The sequence below is a fragment of the Lithobates pipiens genome, unplaced genomic scaffold, assembly GCF_037356315.1.
Source record: "Lithobates pipiens isolate NorthernLeopardFrog02 unplaced genomic scaffold, aLitPip1_a1.2 Scaffold_27, whole genome shotgun sequence".
Taxonomy (NCBI): Eukaryota; Metazoa; Chordata; class Amphibia; order Anura; family Ranidae; genus Lithobates; species Lithobates pipiens.
Window position 1 is genome coordinate 230,690,689 of NW_027507788.1, and position 22,028 is coordinate 230,712,716.

General features: G+C 51.3%; 1 protein-coding gene across 1 annotated transcript in view; it reads left to right on the forward strand.

Moving 5' to 3' along the window:
• Window positions 1-22,028, forward strand: part of VPS13D (vacuolar protein sorting 13 homolog D) — a gene marked incomplete in the record, with an annotated part of 334,001 nt that overhangs the window by 169,472 nt on the left and 142,501 nt on the right. Inside the window, 8 exon segments of the mRNA XM_077455954.1 lie at window positions 3,557-3,665; window positions 6,946-7,109; window positions 12,411-12,519; window positions 13,236-13,415; window positions 13,689-13,799; window positions 13,882-14,031; window positions 16,903-17,052; window positions 21,526-21,622. Of these exon segments, the coding sequence (XP_077312080.1) occupies window positions 3,557-3,665; window positions 6,946-7,109; window positions 12,411-12,519; window positions 13,236-13,415; window positions 13,689-13,799; window positions 13,882-14,031; window positions 16,903-17,052; window positions 21,526-21,622 (1,070 nt within the window).

Sequence of the window (22,028 nt, forward strand, 5' to 3'; positions counted from 1 at the left end):
ATCGATTATACACCCCCCCACACCTTCTCCGGGTACGATCAATTATACACCCCCCCTACACCTTCTCCGGGTACGATCGTTTATACATCACCCCCCTACACCTTCTCCGGGTACGATCGATTATACACCCCCCCTACACCTTCTCCGGGTACGATCAATTATATATCACCCCCCACACCTTCTCCGGGTACGATCGATTATACACCACCCCCTACACCTTCTCCGGGTACGATCGTTTATATATCACCCCCCTACACCTTCTCCGGGTACGATCGTTTATATATCACCCCCCTACACCTTCTCCGGGTACGATCGATTATACACCACCCCCTACACCTTCTCCGGGTACGATCGTTTATATATCACCCCCCTACACCTTCTCCGGGTACGATCGTTTATATATCACCCCCCTACACCTTCTCCGGGTACGATCGTTTATATATCACCCCTACACCTTCTCCGGGTACGATCGTTTATATATCACCCCCCTACACCTTCTCCGGGTACGATCGTTTATATATCACCCCCCTACACCTTCTCCGGGTACGATCGTTTATATATCACCCCCCTACACCTTCTCCGGGTACGATCGTTTATATATCACCCCTACACCTTCTCCGGGTACGATCGTTTATATATCACCCCTACACCTTCTCCGGGTACGATCGATTATACACCACCCCCCTACACCTTCTCCGGGTACGATCGTTTATACATCACCCCCCTACACCTTCTCCGGGTACGATCGATTATACACCACCCCCCTACACCTTCTCCGGGTACGATCAATTATATATCACCCCCCACACCTTCTCCGGGTACGATCGATTATACACCACCCCCTACACCTTCTCCGGGTACGATCGTTTATATATCACCCCCCTACACCTTCTCCGGGTACGATCGTTTATATATCACCCCCCTACACCTTCTCCGGGTACGATCGTTTATATATCACCCCTACACCTTCTCCGGGTACGATCGTTTATATATCACCCCCCTACACCTTCTCCGGGTACGATCGATTATACACCACCCCCTACACCTTCTCCGGGTACGATCGATTATACACCCCCCCTACACCTTCTCCGGGTACGATCGTTTATATATCACCCCCACACCTTCTCCGGGTACGATCGATTATACACCACCCCCTACACCTTCTCCGGGTACGATCGATTATACACCCCCCCCTACACCTTCTCCGGGTACGATCGTTTATATATCACCCCCTACACCTTCTCCGGGTACGATCGTTTATATATCACCCCCCTACACCTTCTCCGGGTACGATCGTTTATATATCACCCCTACACCTTCTCCGGGTACGATCGTTTATATATCACCCCCCTACACCTTCTCCGGGTACGATTTGGGGTGGAGGAACCTGACTGGCCTGCACAGAGTCCTGACCTCAACCCCATAGAACACCTTTGGGGTGAATTAGAGTGGAGACTGGGAGGCGGGCCTTCTCGTCCAACATCAGTGCCTGACAACCCGATAGAATACCTTCCCCGGGTACGATCGATTATACACCCCCCCCTACACCTTCTCCGGGTACGATCGATTATACACCCCCCCTACACCTTCTCCGGGTACGATCGTTTATACACCACCCCCCTACACCTTCTCCGGGTACGATCGTTTATATATCACCCCCCTACACCTTCTCCGGGTACGATCGTTTATATATCACCCCCACACCTTCTCCGGGTACGATCGATTATACACCACCCCCTACACCTTCTCCGGGTACGATCGTTTATATATCACCCCCTACACCTTCTCCGGGTACGATCGATTATACACCCCCCCACACCTTCTCCGGGTACGATCGATTATACACCACCCCCCTACACCTTCTCCGGGTACGATCGTTTATATATCACCCCCTACACCTTCTCCGGGTACGATCGATTATACACCCCCCCACACCTTCTCCGGGTACGATCGATTATACACCACCCCCCTACACCTTCTCCGGGTACGATCGTTTATATATCACCCCCTACACCTTCTCCGGGTACGATCGTTTATATATCACCCCCACACCTTCTCCGGGTACGATCGATTATACACCACCCCCCTACACCTTCTCCGGGTACGATCGTTTACATATCACCCCCCCCTACACCTTCTCCGGGTACGATCGTTTATACATCACCCCCCTACACCTTCTCCGGGTACGATCGATTATACACCCCCCCACACCTTCTCCGGGTACGATCGTTTATACATCACCCCCCTACACCTTCTCCGGGTACGATCGATTATATATCACCCCCCCTACACCTTCTCCGGGTACGATCGATTATACACCCCCCCACACCTTCTCCGGGTACGATCGATTATACACCACCCCCCTACACCTTCTCCGGGTACGATCGTTTATATATCACCCCCTACACCTTCTCCGGGTACGATCGTTTATACATCACCCCCCCTACACCTTCTCCGGGTACGATCGTTTATACATCACCCCCCTACACCTTCTCCGGGTACGATCGATTATACACCCCCCCTACACCTTCTCCGGGTACGATCAATTATATATCACCCCCCACACCTTCTCCGGGTACGATCGATTATACACCACCCCCTACACCTTCTCCGGGTACGATCGATTATATATCACCCCCCCTACACCTTCTCCGGGTACGATCGTTTATACATCACCCCCCTACACCTTCTCCGGGTACGATCGATTATACACCCCCCCTACACCTTCTCCGGGTACGATCGTTTATACATCACCCCCCTACACCTTCTCCGGGTACGATCGATTATACACCCCCCTACACCTTCTCCGGGTACGATCAATTATATATCACCCCCCACACCTTCTCCGGGTACGATCGATTATACACCACCCCCTACACCTTCTCCGGGTACGATCGTTTATATATCACCCCCCTACACCTTCTCCGGGTACGATCGTTTATATATCACCCCCCTACACCTTCTCCGGGTACGATCGATTATACACCACCCCCTACACCTTCTCCGGGTACGATCGTTTATATATCACCCCCCTACACCTTCTCCGGGTACGATCGTTTATATATCACCCCCCTACACCTTCTCCGGGTACGATCGTTTATATATCACCCCTACACCTTCTCCGGGTACGATCGTTTATATATCACCCCCCTACACCTTCTCCGGGTACGATCGATTATACACCACCCCCCTACACCTTCTCCGGGTACGATCGATTATACACCACCCCCCTACACCTTCTCCGGGTACGATCGATTATACACCACCCCCTACACCTTCTCCGGGTACGATCGTTTATATATCACCCCCCTACACCTTCTCCGGGTACGATTTGGGGTGGAGGAACCTGACTGGCCTGCACAGAGTCCTGACCTCAACCCCATAGAACACCTTTGGGGTGAATTAGAGTGGAGACTGGGAGGCGGGCCTTCTCGTCCAACATCAGTGCCTGACAACCCGATAGAATACCTTCCCCGGGTACAATCCTCTTCTCATGTGTAGGAGGTCTGGCAATATGGGAGCGGATAGTCATTGCAGTCTTTATTCTTCCTCATAGGAGTCGGGAGGGAAACGTTCGGCCCGTCAATCAGTCGAAGAATGTCATTTACTCGGAACTCGTCCTCGATGTGCAGCCCAAAACCCAGCGAGTCGTCCTGAAGAAGAAGGTCGAGTATTTCTTCTCCCCTCCCCCCCCCCCCCCATACACAGATCGATATGCCACCAATCTGTATATCCATCGTCTTCTCTGGGGAGGGTGGGGGGTGGGGAGTAGTCAGCACAAGCAGGAGGACACCCTATAGACGATCGATATACAGAGCGGCCCTCCTATATACTGTATGTATGATTCTGCACTCCGGGGGGTGCCGGCGGGCCGCTTATCCTGTGATTGGTCAGTGCCGGGCAGTGGATGTCCTCCGGCACCCGCCAATCGGGCTCTGCCTATGTGAACAGTGCAGATCTCTGTTCTGACGGGGGAGGGGGGATAATCTCCATCACTTCCCTTAGTAAAGGCCCCTCCCCCACAGTACACACAAACACTGGCTAGGCACACGGGTAACACTTTGATCGCCCCTTGATGTTTGACCCCTTCCCTGCCAGTGTCATTAGTACAGTGACAGTGCACATTTTTAGCACTGATCACTGTATCGCTGTGACTGTGTCCCGCAAAGTGTCAGGCAGGCTCCAGTCACATCGTAGTATTCTGGATGGTGAGCGGATTCTGCACAATCCTGCCTGCGATCCCCAGTCACAGCCAATGGCAGGACGCCGTGCGATCCCCAGTCACAGCCAATGGCAGGACGCCGTGCGATCCCCAGTCACAGCCAATGGCAGGACGCCGTGCGATCCCCAGTCACAGCCAATGGCAGGACGCCGTGCGATCCCCAGTCACAGCCAATGGCAGGACGCCGTGCGATCCCCAGTCACAGCCAATGGCAGGACGCCGTGCGATCCCCAGTCACAGCCAATGGCAGGACGCCGTGCGATCCCCAGTAACAGCCAATGGCAGGACGCCGTGCGATCCCCAGTCACAGCCAATGGCAGGACGCCGTGCGATCCCCAGTCACAGCCAATGGCAGGACGCCGTGCGATCCCCAGTCACAGCCAATGGCAGGACGCCGTGCGATCCCCAGTCACAGCCAATGGCAGGACGCCGTGCGATCCCCAGTAACAGCCAATGGCAGGACGCCGTGCGATCGGTGTGCCATTGGAAGTGATGGGAATCGCATGAGCGTCCTGTGATTTGCTGCGATTCGGGATCGATGGTAGAATCGTGGCAATTCTGCCCACGATCTGGAGCACAAAGACGTGAACGGCGCCTTAGTGTGCGATTGTCTGCCGCAATGTCGCAGTCCCGCCATAAGTCGCCGCCTTTTCTAGTATTATAAAAAAAATATATAAAAATTCCATGAAAATATCTCGCAGTTTGTAGTGCAAACCGATCAATAAACACTTATTGGGATTATGTAACAAAATAAATATTGGAATAAATTGATGAAGAAATTCGATTTTTTCTTTTTTACATTTTATTTTTTTTATTGGATGTTTTATAGACGAAAGTAAAAAATGTTGTTTTTTTTTTTTTTTTTTTGTTCATATCGCAAAAAATATAAACTGCAGAGATGATCAAATCCCACCAATAGAAATCTGTATTTGTGGGGTAAAAGGACGCCATCTTTTATTGGGTACAGCGTCACATGACCGCGCAATTGTCAGTCATAGTAACGCAGTGCTGAATTGCAAAAAATGGCCTGGTCATGAAGGGGGGTAAACCTTCCAGAGGGGAGGAGTTATTGGTGCAGATCAGCATCCCGCTCCTCTGTGTGTGCCGCAGTAATACTTCTCTAGTATGTGACAAAAGTAAGTACACCCCTCAGTGACATTTGTGTAAATCTTCTCTTCTCTCTTTTCATGTGACAACACTGAAGAAATGACACTTGTCTACAATGGGTGGTTATCATGTTGGAATACTGCCCTGCGGTCCAGTCTCTGAAGGGAGGGGATCATGCTCTGCTTCAGTATGTCACAGTACATGTTGGCATTCATGGTCCCCTCAATGATCTGTAGCCCCCCAGTGCCGGCAGCACTCATGCAGCCCCAGACCATGACACCCCCACCACCATGCTTCTTTGGTGGACCATGGCGAGGCCTGTTCTGAGGGGAACCTGTCCTGTTATTCCGCTGTATGGTCTTGGCCACCGTGCTGCAGATCAGTTTCAGGGTCTTGGCAATCTTCTTATAGCCTCGGCCATCTTTATGTAGAGCGACAATTCTTATCTTCAGATCCTCAGAGAGATCTTTGCCATGAGGTGCCATGTTGTCCTTCCAGTGACCAGTATGAGAGAGTGAGAGCGATAACACCAAATTTAACACACCTGCTCCCCATTCACACCTGAGACCTTGTAACACTAACGAGTCACATGACACCGGGGGAGGGAAAATGGCTAATTGGGCCCAATCTGGAGATTTTCACTTAGGGGTGTACTGACTTTTGTTGCCAGCGGTTTAGACATTAATGGCTGTGTGTTGAGTTATTTTGAGGGGACAGGAAATTTACACTGTTATACAAGCTGTACACTCACTACTTTACATTGTAGACAAGTGTCATTTCTTCAGTGTTGTCACATGAAAAGAGAGAAGAAATGTCACCGAGGGGTGTACTTACTTTTGTCACATCCTGTAGCTCTGCCCTGTGTGGGGGGTGGGGGGATTCATGTTGTGCAGAATATATCATGTCTGGGGTGGGGGAGGGGATTAAGGTTCAGGTAGTCCTGTGATTAGAGGGGGCGGTTGTCACCTGTGATTGGAGGGGGCGGTTGTCACCTGTGATTGGAGGGGGGGCGGTTGTCACCTGTGATTAGAGGGGGCGGTTGTCACCTGTGATTGGAGGGGGCGGTTGTCACCTGTGATTGGAGGGGGCGCTTGTCACCTGTGATTGGAGGGGGCGGTTGTCACCTGTGATTGGAGGGGGCGGTTGTCACCCGTGATTGGTGGCGTGGTCTCCAGGTGGGGGGGGAGGGGATATGTGGGTAGGATGGTGTGATCGCCCCCTTGTGGTAATGAAGAGGTTGTGTGAATGACAGGAGCCGGGGAAGAGGTCTCAGTTGTCACCTGTGATTGGAGGGGGCGGTTGTCACCTGTGATTGGAGGGGGTGGTTGTCACCTGTGATTGGTGGCGTGGTCTCCAGGTGGGGGGGGAGGGGATATGTGGGTAGGATGGTGTGATCGCCCCCTTGTGGTAATGAAGAGGTTGTGTGAATGACAGGAGCCGGGGAAGAGGTCTCAGTTGTCACCTGTGATTGGAGGGGGCGGTTGTCACCTGTGATTGGAGGGGGTGGTTGTCACCTGTGATTGGTGGCGTGGTCTCCAGGTGGGGGGGGAGGGGATATGTGGGTAGGATGGTGTGATCGCCCCCTTGTGGTAATGAAGAGGTTGTGTGAATGACAGGAGCCGGGGAAGAGGTCTCAGCTGTGGAGGATGACGGGGACGGGAATGCTCTGCCATGAGGGATCTTCTCCTCCTCACAACCCCAACAAGCCGTCCAGCGGACGTTCCCAGGACTCCTCCTTGGTGCTCGACATCGCCGGCCTGGCTGCCGTAACCGATAACCGGTATGTACACTGTCCAATCACAGCCTGGGGGCGGGGACATATGATCAGTATGTACACTGTCCAATCACAGCCTGGGGGTGGGGACATATGACCGGTATGTACACTGTCCAATCACAGCCTGGGGGCGGGACATATAATTGGAATGTACACTATCCAATCACAGCCTGGGGGCGGGGACAGATGATCATTGTGTACATTATCCAATCACAGCCTGGAGGCGGGGACAGATAATCGGTATGTACATTATCCAATCACAGCCTGGGGGCGGGGACGTTATCTAGTTGTATTGATTAAACTGATACTAAAGTCTCGTGTTTTTTTCTATATGTTATACTCCCTTTGCACAGAGCAGCCCGGCTCCTCCTCTTCTTGGGTCCCGCCCCCGGAGCTCATGGCCCCTCCCTCCTGCCCCCAGAGCAAGCACCTTTCTATGGGGACACCGGAGCCACTGCTTTGTGCATCTATTCAGTCCCGCTCCCTCTCCCTCTCCTCATTGGCTAACTGACTTTGACAGCGGCGGCAGGCAGTGGCACCGTACTCCATCTCAGCCAATCAGGAGGGAGAGTCCCGGGTGGCCGAGGCACTTGTGCACATCATTGGATGGAGATGGAGCTCAGGTAAGTATGAGGGGGGGAGGGGCACACAGAAGATATCTTTATCTAAATGCATAGAATGCACCTTCTGCCTGTACAGTCACTTTAAATGCAGTAAAAAAAAATAAAAAAATCCGGTCGCCAACCTTGCAGGTTAGGAAGTTCCTCGGCGTGCGTTTAGCTGAGGCCGAGGTTCAGCGTTCATTAGAAAAGGAGCGAGGGGATATTGGCGGGGAATTTATCAGCCGTCCCGATCGTTTCTTCCACACAGAAAAGCTTCAGATTCCTCAGATCTATATTTTGTTTTCCATTGATAAAGTGATTGTAAAATAGTTTTTCTTTATCGTACATCAGGGGACACAGAGCCACAGTACTTACTATGTGGGTTATAGGGGCCACCTTCAGGTGGTGGACACTGGCACTCCCCTAAGGCAAGAAGTGCACTCCCTATATAACCCCTCCCACCTCCCTATATAACCCCTCCCACCTCCCTATATAACCCCTCCCATACTTGGAGTACCTCTGTTTTTTCTGCAGTCTCTGAGGAGTTGAAGATGTGCTCTGAGGAGCTCCAGGAGGGATCCAAATGCTGGTTTTAAATGTCCTCCACAGACCGAATCCATCTAAAGTGGCACTGAGTCCAAGGTGGATGGTACCCGGGCCTCGTATACGAAGCACCAGGTTTTGCCGGTAACACCACTCCTTGCAGGGCTGGACCCGGGACCAATGACTTTTTAGGTAATGCTTACATTACTTAAAGCTTTTCCTGGCGGGGTGCCAATACAGGTCCAAGGGAGTGGAACCCCGATAAAAAGGGACCCAGTCATTGAAGGTTTGCTAAACTCAGCCCGCCGTGATGGGTGAAGTTTGGATCTGTCTGACTTCAGCAGATTTCTAGTGGGAAGAGAACTCTCTTACCAGTCAAAAGAAAGTATAAACGTCCTTCTTTTAAACTGACTCCTTGTCCTGCGCCAGGGGCCTCCGCCTATAGGCAGTGGTAATGGCCTCCGCCGTCAGACTCTAGAGGAAAAGCTCAGGGTCAGGCCCAGGCACAAAGGAAGACCTGGGGCCACAAATCTGCAAAGCAGAATACTAAAGCCTCATCATGAAGAGGGCCCCCCCCTCACCAGAGTGGGGGGAAGACTTCTGCAATACTCAGAAGTCTGGCCAGAGGAAATTCAGGAGAGAAGATGGGTCCTCTCCACTGTGTCTCTAGGGTACAAACTAGAATTTCGGGAGTTTCCACCGTCTCGTTTTCTGAGGTCAAACGTTCCCAAAGATCCAGGGAAAAGGTCATCTCTGTTTCGGGCACTAGACCGATTACTGGCTCAGGGGGTGATCATACAGATCCCCTCAGAAGAGCAAGGTTTGGGGTTTTATTCAAACCTCTACGGTACCAAAACCGAATGGAGATGTCAGACCCATTCTAGATCTAAAGACTATAAATCCGTTCCTGAAGATCCTCTCCTTTCCCATGGAGTCGATCAGGTCAGTCGTTTCTGTCATATGAGGAGAACCTCTGGTGTCTTTGGACATCGGGGATATCTGCATGTCCCTATATTTCCCACTCACCAAGGGGTTCAAGATGGAACAGCAGCACTTTCAGTCTGTAGCCTTGCCCTTCGGGCTAGCCACAGCACCTGGGTGTTCACAAAAGTCCTGGCCCCACCTCTAGCCAGGTTATGGACACGGGGCATAAGTCTTGGCGTACCTAGACGATCTATTGCTAATAGTCGGTGGCTTGTTTGGAGCAAAGCGTGTGCATTACAACCAATTACCTGATATGGGTTGAATTCTCAAACTAGAGAAGTCTTCCTTAAAACCGATAAGGCTGGAGTATTTGGACCTGATCATAGATAGAGCCCAGGAAAAGGTGTTCTTCAGGCAAAGATCAGCTCCATAAGAGAGTTGGTTTGGATGGTCAGGTGGAAAGGAGATCCCTCCATTCACCTTTGCATGAGGTTGTTAGGAAAGATGGTGGCTTCATTCAGAGCAGTTCCCTATTCCCAGTTCCATTCAAGACTGTTACAAAACAATATCTTGTCTGCTTGGAACAAAACGATTCAAGTTTTAGCCCTTGTACACACGGTCGGAAATTCCAACGGAAAATGTCCAATCGGACCGCGTTGTCAGATAATCCGACCGTGTGTGGGCTCCATTGGACTTTTTCAGTCGGAATGTCCGACCAACAAAGTTTAAGAGCTGGATATAAAATTTTCCGACAACATGATCCGATGGGACTTTGTCCAATTGTGTGTAGAGAATTCCGATCGGACAAAGTCCCACGCATGCTCAGACCAAATTACGAGACCAAAGCTATTGGCTACTAACCTGAACGTAGTCCCCTCATAACGAGATAACGTCATCGCGTTCCGAGCGATCGGATTTTCCGACAACTTCGTCCGACCGTGTGTATGCAACACCAGTTTAGGAAAAAATCCAACGGATTTTGTTGTCGGAATGTCCGACCCGTGTGTACAAGGGCTTAGACTTGCCAATGTGACTGTCCTCAAAGGTGTTCCAGAGCCTCAGTTGGTGCTTGGTATCCAGGAATCTGCAGAAGGAAAGAACCTTCATACCAGTTACCTGGAAAGTGGTAATGACATGCCAATCTTTCTGGTTGGGGAGCAGTACTGGAAAAGACAACTGTCCAGGGACAGTGATCAAAAGCCGAAAATAGCCTGGCCATCAACATCCTAGAGATTCGGACGGCGCGTCTGGCTCTGAAGCCCTGAACGTTCAGGTCACGGTGTTCTCCTGTCAGGATTCAATCCGACAATGCCACAGCTGTGGCCTATATCAATTGCCAAGGGGGCACAAAGGGTCACACAGCTCAGAGTGGTGGACCATATTCTAGCTTGGCGGAAAAGGATGTTCCTTGCCTATCGGCAGTTTTCATTCCAGGAATAGAGAATTGGCGGGCGGACTACGTGAGGGATCCAGAATATAGACCTTTTGGCGTCCAGCTCAACATGTTGGTCAACTTTGTCAATGACAAGGGATCCACTCGCATGTGAGACAGATGCGTGGTGACCCCGTGGTGTCAGTTTTCACTGAGTTAGGCTTTTTCCCTATTCAGTTGCTGTCACGGCTTCTTTGCAGGATCAAGCTGGAAAGAAAGCCGGTAATTTTTGGAGCCTCAGCGTGGTCCAGAAGGTCCTGGTATACAGAAATCATAAAGATGGCGGTGGAGGATCCATGGTCCCTTCCACTACGGCCAGACCTACTCACAGGGGCCGATATTCCATCCTACCTTACAAACTCGAAATTTGGTGTTTTGGCTATTTGGAGACCATATTCTGAAGAGACGTGGTCTCTCCGCAGTCGGTGATTTCTACCTTCATTAATGAAGCCGGCTTCCAGAGTCTGGAGGGCTTATGATTCCTGGTGTGAATCCAAGGGTTGGCACCCTCGGAAATATAACATAGGTAGAATTCTTGTTTTTTGTACAAGTACATACGAAGCTGACCTTGAGTACTATTAAGGGCCAAGTCTCGGTCTTTATCGGTCTTGTTTCAAAGACCGCTTGCTTTGCATTCTTTGGTCAGGGGTTGTTATACAAGGGGTATGGACAGCCCTTTGAACCGTTACCGATCCATCCTTTACTTGGAGTACATCACAGGACACAGAGGTCCCTCCCTTCTTCTTCTGGGGTATATGTATATTGCTTTGCTACAAAAACTGAGGTATTCCCGGTATGGGGGAGTTATATAGGGAGGCAACTTCCTGTTTAGGGGGTGACAGTGTCCCTCACCTGAAGGTGGCCATATAACCCACATAGTAATTACTGTGGCTCTGTGTCCCGTGATGTACTCCAAGAAAAGGATTTTACAGGTAAGCTGTTATAAAAAAAAATCCTATTTTTTAAAATAAATAGCAAACCTGTTATACTTCCCGGCTCTGTAATGGTTTTGCAGAGAGCACCCCTGTTCCTCCTCTTCTGGGGTCCCTCAACAGCACTCCTGGCTTCTCCTCTTCTGGGGTCCACCACTGGCGCTCCCGGCTTCTCCTCTTCTGGGGTCCCCACTGACTCTCCTGGCTCCTCCTCTGGGGTCCCCCACTGGCGCTCCTGGCTTCTCCTCTTCTGGGGTCCCCCACTGGCGCGCCTGGCCCCTCCTCTTCTGGGGTTCCCATCTGGCGCTCCTGGTCCCTCCTCTTCTGGGGTCCCCCACTAGTGCTCCTGGTCCCTCCTCTTCTAGGGTCCCCCACTGGCGCTCCTCCTCTTCTGGGGCCCACCAATGGTGCTCCTGGCTCTTCTTCTTCTGGGATCCCCCAGTGGCGCTCCTGGCCCCTCCTCTTCTGGGGTCCCTCACCAGCATGCCTGGCTCCTCCTCTTCTCAGGTCCTCCCACCGGCACTTCTGGCCCGTCCTTCTCTCCGTGTGCCTTCATAGAAAGCTGATTCCCATGGTGGCACATGTGCAGCTTCGATTCTGAGTCTATAGACACACACACAGTGCGCCGCGGTACTGCCCCCCCCCCCCACTTCCTCACTGGATTTGATTGACAACAGCAGGAGCCAATGGCTGAGTCCAGTGAGGAGGGGGACAGAGATGCAGATGGGCACCGTGCTGGATGGAGATGAGGCTCAGGTAAGTATAAGTGGAGGGGAAGCTGACAATAGAAGGTTTTTGTACCTTAATGCAGAGTGAATAGAATACGGTAAAAATAAAACATTCATCCTTTACACAAATGTTCTTATTATTGTAGGTATGAGCCGCTGATGTTGAGGAGACCGGACCGGAGGCGGAGTACCACCCAGACCTGGTGCTTCCGGGATGGAAAGCTTAGCTGCAGTTTATCCGGATTGGTTGTCCAGGTGAGTCCCCTATCAGTCCTCACTACAGATGATGTACAAATACCATCGCTGCTGGAAACCTGCAGAAGTCTGTTAGAGAACCTCAGTGAACAAACAGCATCATGAAGGCCAAGGAACACACCAGACAGGTCAGGGATGAAGTTGGGCAGAAATGTCCTCTCTAGATGTGCAAAGCTGGAAGAGACACCCCCAAAAAGACTTGTAGAGAAAGGGGGTTCTACAAAGTATTGACTCCGGGGGGCGCCATACAAATGCCCCCCCCCCCCCCCCCACACACACACACACACACACACACACACACACACACACACACACACACACACACACACACACACACACACACACACACACACTTTTCACATATTTATTTGTATCATTTATCATTTTCCTTCCACTTCACAATTATGTGACACTTTGTGTTGGTCCATCACATAAAATCCCAATAAAATACATTTATGGTTTTAGTTGTAACAAAATGGGGTATGAATACTTTTTCCAGGCACTGTATACAGCACCGCCTGTGAGGAGATTGTACCACAGAAACTACAATGGTTTCTAAGTTTGGTGCTTGGCATCCCCAGCACTGCTGATTGGCCGAACCCCCCGATCTTCAGAAATGTTGGGGGGTCTTGCATTGTACTGAATGCCGGGACATCTTGTGTGTATTTTGTGATTTCATTTGTAAGGTTTTCTTGTTCTGTATTTGTGACTTTCAGGCTCGGAATGGGGTGTCGGGATTGTATGACGGGGCGGAGGTGGTCCTCGGACCGGACTCCTCTCTAGAGTTGGTGTGCCCGCTCCCCAGAGAGCAGCAATTTATAAACCAGAAGATGAGGCCGGGGTCCGGAGTTCTGTCCGTCAGAGTCGTTCCAGACGGGCCCACCAGAGTCCTGCAGGTGGGATGCACTGATTGGACGGAGGGGACCAATGGGATGAATATTGGGGGGGTCACTTATAATTGTGGTCGGAGTGGCGCTGCCAATAACTAGAATACTACAAAGGGGGCAGTACAGTGATCTATAGTACACGCCCCTCTCATTATTATGAGTATATTGAATAGAGGGAGGTGTACTATAGATCGCTGTATTGCCCCCGTTGTAGTCGTGACACACAGAAGATTTTCTGTCTTCATCCACTTTAATAATAAGACGATTGAATTTTCTTTCCAGATCACAGACTTCAGCCAGCGCAGAAACAATCGTCCTTCCAGTGAGATGGATGAACTGACTCAGCTGGAGATGAGGAGGTTGAAGAGTCCGGATGAAGAGCAGGAGTTGGAGGTCCTCCTTCTGACCAGATAGAAATGCTGAGAACTCGGGGAGCTGTGCGGAGGTGACGCTGCTTCTTTGTTTGTATTTTCAGGTCACGGTGAAGTTACAGGAAGGAATCGGCATTTCATTCATCAATAAAATCCCGGAAGAGTTGGTGTTCGTCAGTCTTATAGACATCGATGTCCATTACACACAACTGACTGCCAACCAGGTGCTGGAGCTCAACATCCAAAACGTTCAGGTACTGTGTCCATACTGTGTCCATACCACCCCCATACTGTGTCCATACCGCCCCGTACTGTGTCCATACCGCCCCCGTACTGTGTCCATACCGCCCCCGTACTGTGTCCATACCGCCCCCGTACTGTGTCCATACCGCCCCCGTACTGTGTCCATACCGCCCCCGTACTGTGTCCATACCGCCCCCGTACTGTGTCCATACCGCCCCCGTACTGTGTCCATACCGCCCCCGTACTGTGTCCATACCGCCCCCGTACTGTGTCCATACCGCCCCCGTACTGTGTCCATACCGCCCCCGTACTGTGTCCATACCGCCCCCGTACTGTGTCCATACCGCCCCCGTACTGTGTCCATACCGCCCCCGTACTGTGTCCATACCGCCCCCGTACTGTGTCCATACCGCCCCCGTACTGTGTCCATACCGCCCCCGTACTGTGTCCATACCGCCCCTGTACTGTGTCCATACCGCCCCCGTACTGTGTCCATACCGCCCCTGTACTGTGTCCATACCGCCCCCGTACTGTGTCCATACCGCCCCCGTACTGTGTCCATACCGCGCCCGTACTGTGTCCATACCGCCCCCGTACTGTGTCCATACCGCGCCCGTACTGTGTCCATACCGCCCCCGTACTGTGTCCATACCGCCCCCGTACTGTGTCCATACCGCCCCCGTACTGTGTCCATACCGCCCCCGTACTGTGTCCATACCGCCCCCGTACTGTGTCCATACCGCCCCCGTACTGTGTCCATACCGCCCCCGTACTGTGTCCATACCGCCCCCGTACTGTGTCCATACCGCCCCCGTACTGTGTCCATACCGCCCCCGTACTGTGTCCATACCGCCCCCGTACTGTGTCCATACCGCGCCCGTACTGTGTCCATACCGCGCCCGTACTGTGTCCATACCGCGCCCGTACTGTGTCCATACCGCGCCCGTACTGTGTCCATACCGCGCCCGTACTGTGTCCATACCGCGCCCGTACTGTGTCCATACCGCGCCCGTACTGTGTCCATACCGCGCCCGTACTGTGTCCATACCGCGCCCGTACTGTGTCCATACCGCGCCCGTACTGTGTCCATACCGCGCCCGTACTGTGTCCATACCGCGCCCGTACTGTGTCCATACCGCGCCCGTACTGTGTCCATACCGCGTCCATACCGCGTCCATACAGCCTCCATAGCGCGTCCATACCGTCTCCATACCGCGTCCATACCGTCTCCATACCGCGTCCATACCGTCTCCATACCGTCTCCATACCGCCTCCATACCGCCTCCATACCGTGTCCATACAGTGTCCATACCGCCTCCATACCGCCTCCATACAGTGTCTATACCATCTCCATACCGCCTCCATACCGCCTCCATACTGCCTCCATACCGCGTCCATACCACCTCCATACAGTGTCCATACCACCTCCATACAGTGTCCATACCGCCTCCATACCACGTCCACATCGCGTCCATACTGCTTCCATACCGCCTCCATACCGCGTCCATACCATCTCCATACCGTGTCCATACAGTGTCCATACCGCTTCCATACCGTGTTCATACTGTGTTCATACCTCGTCCATACTATCTCCATACCGCTTCCATACCGTGTTCATACCGTGTTCATACCGTGTTCATACCGCCTCCATACCATATCCATACCATGTCGCGTCCCTACCGCTTCCCTACCTTGTTCATACCGCGTCCATACTGCTTCCTTACCATCTCCATACCGCGTCCATACCGCATCCATACCGCCCTCCATACCGTGCCCATACCATCTCCATACCGCGTCTATACCTGGTCCATGCTGCATCCATACCATATCCATACCACGTCCACTTTGCGTCCATACCGTGTCCATTATCTTCCTGCTCCGTCCTATTCTTCACCACTTCCCAGGACACAGCCACATATTCCCTTCTAGGACTTCCCTCTCAAAATTATTTTTATATTTTTCTGGGGTTTTCTTGTTGCACCCTCCAGGGTGACCTCTCCCGGGTGACCTCTCCCGGGTGACCTCTCCAGGGTGACCTCTCCCGGGTGACCTCTCCCGGGTGACCTCTCCAGGGTGACCTCTCCCGGGTGACCTCTCCACCAATTCATATTTGTATTTCGGACGGGCCAGATATTCAGACTTCAGTCAATCGATGATTGGTGGTCAATAAATGAGGTTTGTCCAGAAAGTAATGAGAATTATATTTCTCCTTCAAAGTCTTCACCTTGTGAGTACACGGCGATGGTTTTGCAGAGAGACGATCCTCCTCTTCTCAGGGTCCCTCGGCGGCGCTCTTGGCCCCTCCCTCCTGTTGAGTACCCCCCCATCTATCAGCTTGCTATGGGGGCCCCCGAGCCCCAGCTCCCTGTGTCCATTCAGCCACACATCCGCAGCCGGCCCAACCTCTTTCTCTTCTCATTGGCTGACTTACGTTGACAGCAGCAGGAGCCAATGGCGCTACACTGGTGTCTCAGCCAATGAGGAGGAGAGTCCCGGGCAGCCCAGACAATCCTACAACATCGCTGGATCAAGAGGTAAGTGTTCGGGGGGGAGGGGCACACAGACGGCTTTTTATCTTAATGCGTAGAATGCACCTTCTGCCTTTCCAATCACTGTAACCTCCCGCCATACTTACCTTAAATATATATATATATATATATATATATATATATATATATATATATATATATATACTGTGTGTGTATAAATATATATGGTGTGTGTATATACTGTGTCTGTGTGTATAAATACTGTGTATATATTGTGTGTGTGTGTGTGTATGTGTATGTGTGTATATATATAATCACCGAGTACAGAGAACACAGTCGGTTCCCGGGATTCCTCCTCTGAATTCATTCCATGTATTTCTTTCTATGATTTAGGTTGATAACCAGCTGATTGGCAGCACTCAGCCCGCCATGCTCTACACCACCCCGAGGACCATGGACAGTGAGGAGATGGACTCCGGTCCGGCCATACAGGTCAACGCCATGAAGGTTCCCAGCAAGAACGCCCTGACTGACCTGTACAAGGTAATATGGCGGGACGGTATTCCTCCTCTTCCAATCGGGTTACAAATGATCCGAATGTCGGGACTATTTCTCAGAAGGGATGAAATTAGAGGAACATCAACATAACTCGGGCCAATCAGAGTGTTCTCTCTACATCTTCAGACTCCGCATGGCTTAGTATGGAGTGTATACTGACAGTGTACACCTCTATACTGGCCTGGGACGCTGTTCACTAAATCTTGGTTGGCCTGGGACGCTGTTCACCAAATCTTGGTTGGCCTGGGACGCTGTTCACCAAATCTTGGTTGGCCTGGGACGCTGTTCACCAAATCTTGGTTGGCCTGGGACAGTGTTCACCAAATCTTGGTTGGCCTGGGACAGTGTTCACCAAATCTTGGTTGGCCTGGGACAGTGTTCACCAAATCTTGGTTGGCCTGGGACAGTGTTCACCAAATCTTGGTTGGCCTGGGACAGTGTTCACCAAATCTTGGTTGGCCTGGGACAGTGTTCACCAAATCTTGGTTGGCCTGGGACAGTGTTCACCAAATCTTGGTTGGCCTGGGACAGTGTTCACCAAATCTTGGTTGGCCTGGGACAGTGTTCACCAAATCTTGGTTGGCCTGGGACGCTGTTCACCAAATCTTGGTTGGCCTGGGACGCTGTTCACCAAATCTTGGTTGGCCTGGGACGCTGTTCACCAAATCTTGGTTGGCCTGGGACAGTGTTCACCAAATCTTGGTTGGCCTGGGACAGTGTTCACCAAATCTTGGTTGGCCTGGGACGCTGTTCACCAAATCTTGGTTGGCCTGGGACGCTGTTCACCAAATCTTGGTTGGCCTGGGACAGTGTTCACCAAATCTTGGTTGGCCTGGGACGCTGTTCACCAAATCTTGGTTGGCCTGGGACGCTGTTCACCAAATCTTGGTTGGCCTGGGACGCTGTTCACCAAATCTTGGTTGGCCTGGGACAGTGTTCACCAAATCTTGGTTGGCCTGGGACAGTGTTCACCAAATCTTGGTTGGCCTGGGACAGTGTTCACCAAATCTTGGTTGGCCTGGGACGCTGTTCACCAAATCTTGGGTGGCCTGGGACAGTGTTCACCAAATCTTGGTTGGCCTGGGACGCTGTTCACCAAATCTTGGGTGGCCTGGGACACATTTGGCTCGCTAGTCTCTCCCAATGGCATCCTGTTTGTGCCCCGCTCCCTCACTCGGTTATTTTGCACATTCCCATCTGTTGACTGATTCTCCGCCCTATTAGAGTGCCATCACCCAATCAGGACCTCGTTCTCTCAGTTGGAGTGCATACAAGCCGGCACTCCTAGGCTACAAGTCTGACCCCCATATCTGGAAGGTGTGCAGCCACAGTATGCTATGAGCACCTCCTTCACTAAACACCCTGATCGTCTTCCACCGAGCTCCCTGAACCCGGGCACACCGCGTGCCGCCACCTCCACTCTGCCATGTACCCCTCCCATTACCTTCCAACAAGCTCCCTGAACCCGCCACGTGCCGCCACCTCCACTCTGCCATGTTGTCAACCACCCCCCCCCCCCCCCCCAATTACCTTCCACCGAACTCCCTGAACCTGTGCACACTGCGTGTCACCACCTCCACTCTGCCATATCCCTCCCCCCCAATTTACTTCCACCGAGCTCCCTGAACCCGAACCCACCACGTGCCGCCACCTCCACTCTGCCATATCCCTCCCCCCCAATTTACTTCCACCGAGCTCCCTGAACCCGAACCCACCACGTGCCGCCACCTCCACTCTGCCATATCCCTCCCCCCCAATTTCCTTCCACCGAGCTCCCTGAACCCACCATGTGCCACCACCTCCACTCTGCCATGTCACCTCCCCCCCCCCCCCCCAATTACCTTCCACCAAGCTCCCTGAACCTGGGCACACCACGTGCCGCCACCTCCACTCTGCCATATCCCTCACCCATTACCTTCCATGAGCTCCCTGAACCCGGACCCACTGCGTGCTGCCGCCTCCACCCTATCACTCCCCCATACACTGCTATTGGGTTGTGTAATTTGGGGGCGGAGTTTCCCCCGCTCTATATTTTACCATTGGAAATGGACATGGAAAGTTTGTTGTATATTTTTTTACATTCAATAATTTTTATTCCTAAAATAACCGAATTGTACGTCTGCTATATTGTATGTTTGGTAAAGTGTTGGTGCGATTCCCTGGGTGCAGGTCAGAGGTCACTCTGTGCAGGAACAATAATAATTGGACGGTATGGGGGCTGAGGGGTTATGTTTCCAGTTCTAAAGGGTTAAGTTGAACCTCTCCTCAGACTATACATAGTGCCCTGGAGATGTGTAAAACACAAACAGCAGAGGGCGCTCCAGCCTAGTGCATTATCCCACAACCTTCTAATGAAGGTTTATCCTTCGAAATGCGTCAGTCAGTCCAGATCCCGAGGTGACTCTGGAGGTTGCTCAGCGATACAGACGAGAATCTCGATGAGCTATTTATCAATTTAACCAAATATTTGCGTAAATTTTTGCAAATAGAGCTGAGCCAAGAGCGCGCACCGCACTACCAGTGTCTAACGCCTGCCGCTTGTGACTGCCATGACGGCCAATCACAGCAGTCACATGACCATAAGCCCCACCCCACCTCTCGGCATTCTAAACCACTTAGGGGGCCAGCGGGTGCTGGGAGATGACCACTTGCCGACCACCCACTGTAGTTTTACTGCGACAGTTATTGAGGTCATGTATGTGTGTGCGTGTGTGTATATATATATTACACTTGTGCTCATAAGTTTACACACCCTGGCAGAATTTCTGATTTCTTGCCCATTTTTCGGAGAATATGAATAACACAAAGGCTTTCCTCTCACTCGTGGTCAGTGATTGGCTGAAGACATTTCTTATCAATCATCTGTGTTTACTCTTCTTATATCATAATCACAACAGAAACTACCCAAATGACCTCAATCAAAAGTTTACATACCCCGGTTCTTAATACCATGTTTTGCCCCCTTGGAGTCTTCTGTGGTATTTGTGGACGAGGCTCTTTATCTTCTCAGATGTTCCTCTTGGTAAAAGTCCTCCAGTTCCTGGAAATTCTCGGTGTGTCTTCCATGAACGGCACGTCTGAGATCTCCCCAGAGGGGTCCAATGATATTGAGATCAGGAGACTGAGATGGCCACTCCAGAACCTTCACTTTATTCTGCTGTAGCCAATGACAGGAGGACTTGGCCTTGTGTTTTGGATCATTGTCATGTTGGGATGTCCGAGTCCGTCCCATGTGCAGCTTCCTGGCTGATGAATGAAATGTTCCTCGGTATTTTTTTGATAACATTCTGCATTCATCTTCTCATCAATTCTGACCAAATCTCCTGTGCCTTTGTAGCTCACACATCCCCAAAACATCAGCGACCCACCGCCGTGTTTCACAGTAGGGATGGTGGACCTTTCTTCATATGCCTTGTTGTCTCCTCTCCAAATGTAGTGTTTATGGTTGTGGCCAAAAAGCTCAATTCTGGTCTCATCTCTCCAAATGACTTTGTGGCAGAAGGTTGGAGGTTTGTCTCTGGGCTGTTTGGTGTATTGTAAGCGGATACTTTGTGACATTTGTGTAGTAATGGCTTCTTCTGGAGACTCGGCCATGCCGCCATCTTTCTTCAGGTGTCTCCTTATTGTGCGTCTTGTAACATCCACACCACATGTTTCCAGAGAGTCCTGTATTTCAAGTTATTTGTGGGGGTTTCTTTGTATCCTGAACAATTTTCCTGGCAGTTGTGGCTGAAATTTTAGTTGGTCTACCTGACCGTGGTTTGGTTTCAGCAGAACCCCTCATTCTCCACTTCTTGATTAGAGTATGAACACTGCTGATTGGATTCTCAATTCCTTGGATATCTTTTTATATCCCTTTCCTGTTTTATACAGTCCAACTACCTTTTCCCGCAGAGGTGGATAGTGCACTAGGCCGGTGCGCCCCCTGTTGTTGTATTTTGTAGTCTCTTCTGTTTTGTTGTAAGTTGCACCCAGATAGCAAGTAGTTGTGCTGCCAGTGTGAAAATGAATTGATAAGCTATCGCTGGACTTGTCCGGCTTCGTTGCGCATTTGCAGTAAGTCGGCATTGCGTGACTGCAGGTCAGCTTCCTTTTCAAACATTCTGCAAGTTCTGGATCAGTTATGTTGTGTGATATTCCTCCCACCACAGGGGGCACTTAGTGTAAGAAATGATTATTTGCTATTCACTGTGCCTGTCCTGCATTAACTGGCTGTATGCTCTGCGCTGTATGCTCTGCGCTGTATGCTCTGCACGATATTCTCTGTGCTGTCTGCTCTGCGCGGTATACTCTGTAGCTGTGTGATGTAATGTAATGTTGTAGCGATGTGATGTAATAATGTGGCGGTGTGATGTAATAATGTAGCGGTGTGATGTAATAATGTAGCGGTGTGATGTAATAATGTAGCGGTGCAGTACGTCGGAGGTCAGAATATAACGAATGTTGTTGTGTTTTCAGCACCTCCTGATCACGGCACAGAAGTTCACCGTTCAGATCGAGGAGAAGCTCCTCCTGAAGCTCTTCAGCTATTTTGGCCTCGGCCGGTTGGAAGCAGGTAAGACGCAAAGACGCAACGCGTTTTGTTGTGGTTTGGAAGACATTTGTATGTTATGAATCCACTGCCAGCCAGATGTCAGATTCCAGCTGTTGTCTCCTGACCCCTCCCACCCCCCCTCCAGCAAGGACTCGGCTCCACCCTCCTGTCTGATAATGAGATTTCTTACCTGAACATGTCCTGCAGGTAAGTCTTCTATATATCCGGGCAGGGGGGAGACTGGAAGGTTATACTGCCTCCTACAGGAGGACTGCAGGCCGGCCCAGGATAACCCCACCTACTCCCAGCATGCCCCTGGTGTCCCAGAAGGGCCGATGTCTCCCTGCTGTGTAGAAGAAGAATAATGTATTTGTTGGCCTTTGTTTTCCTTCTCTTCATCACTGCTGGAGATTTCCTCTTTGATTGT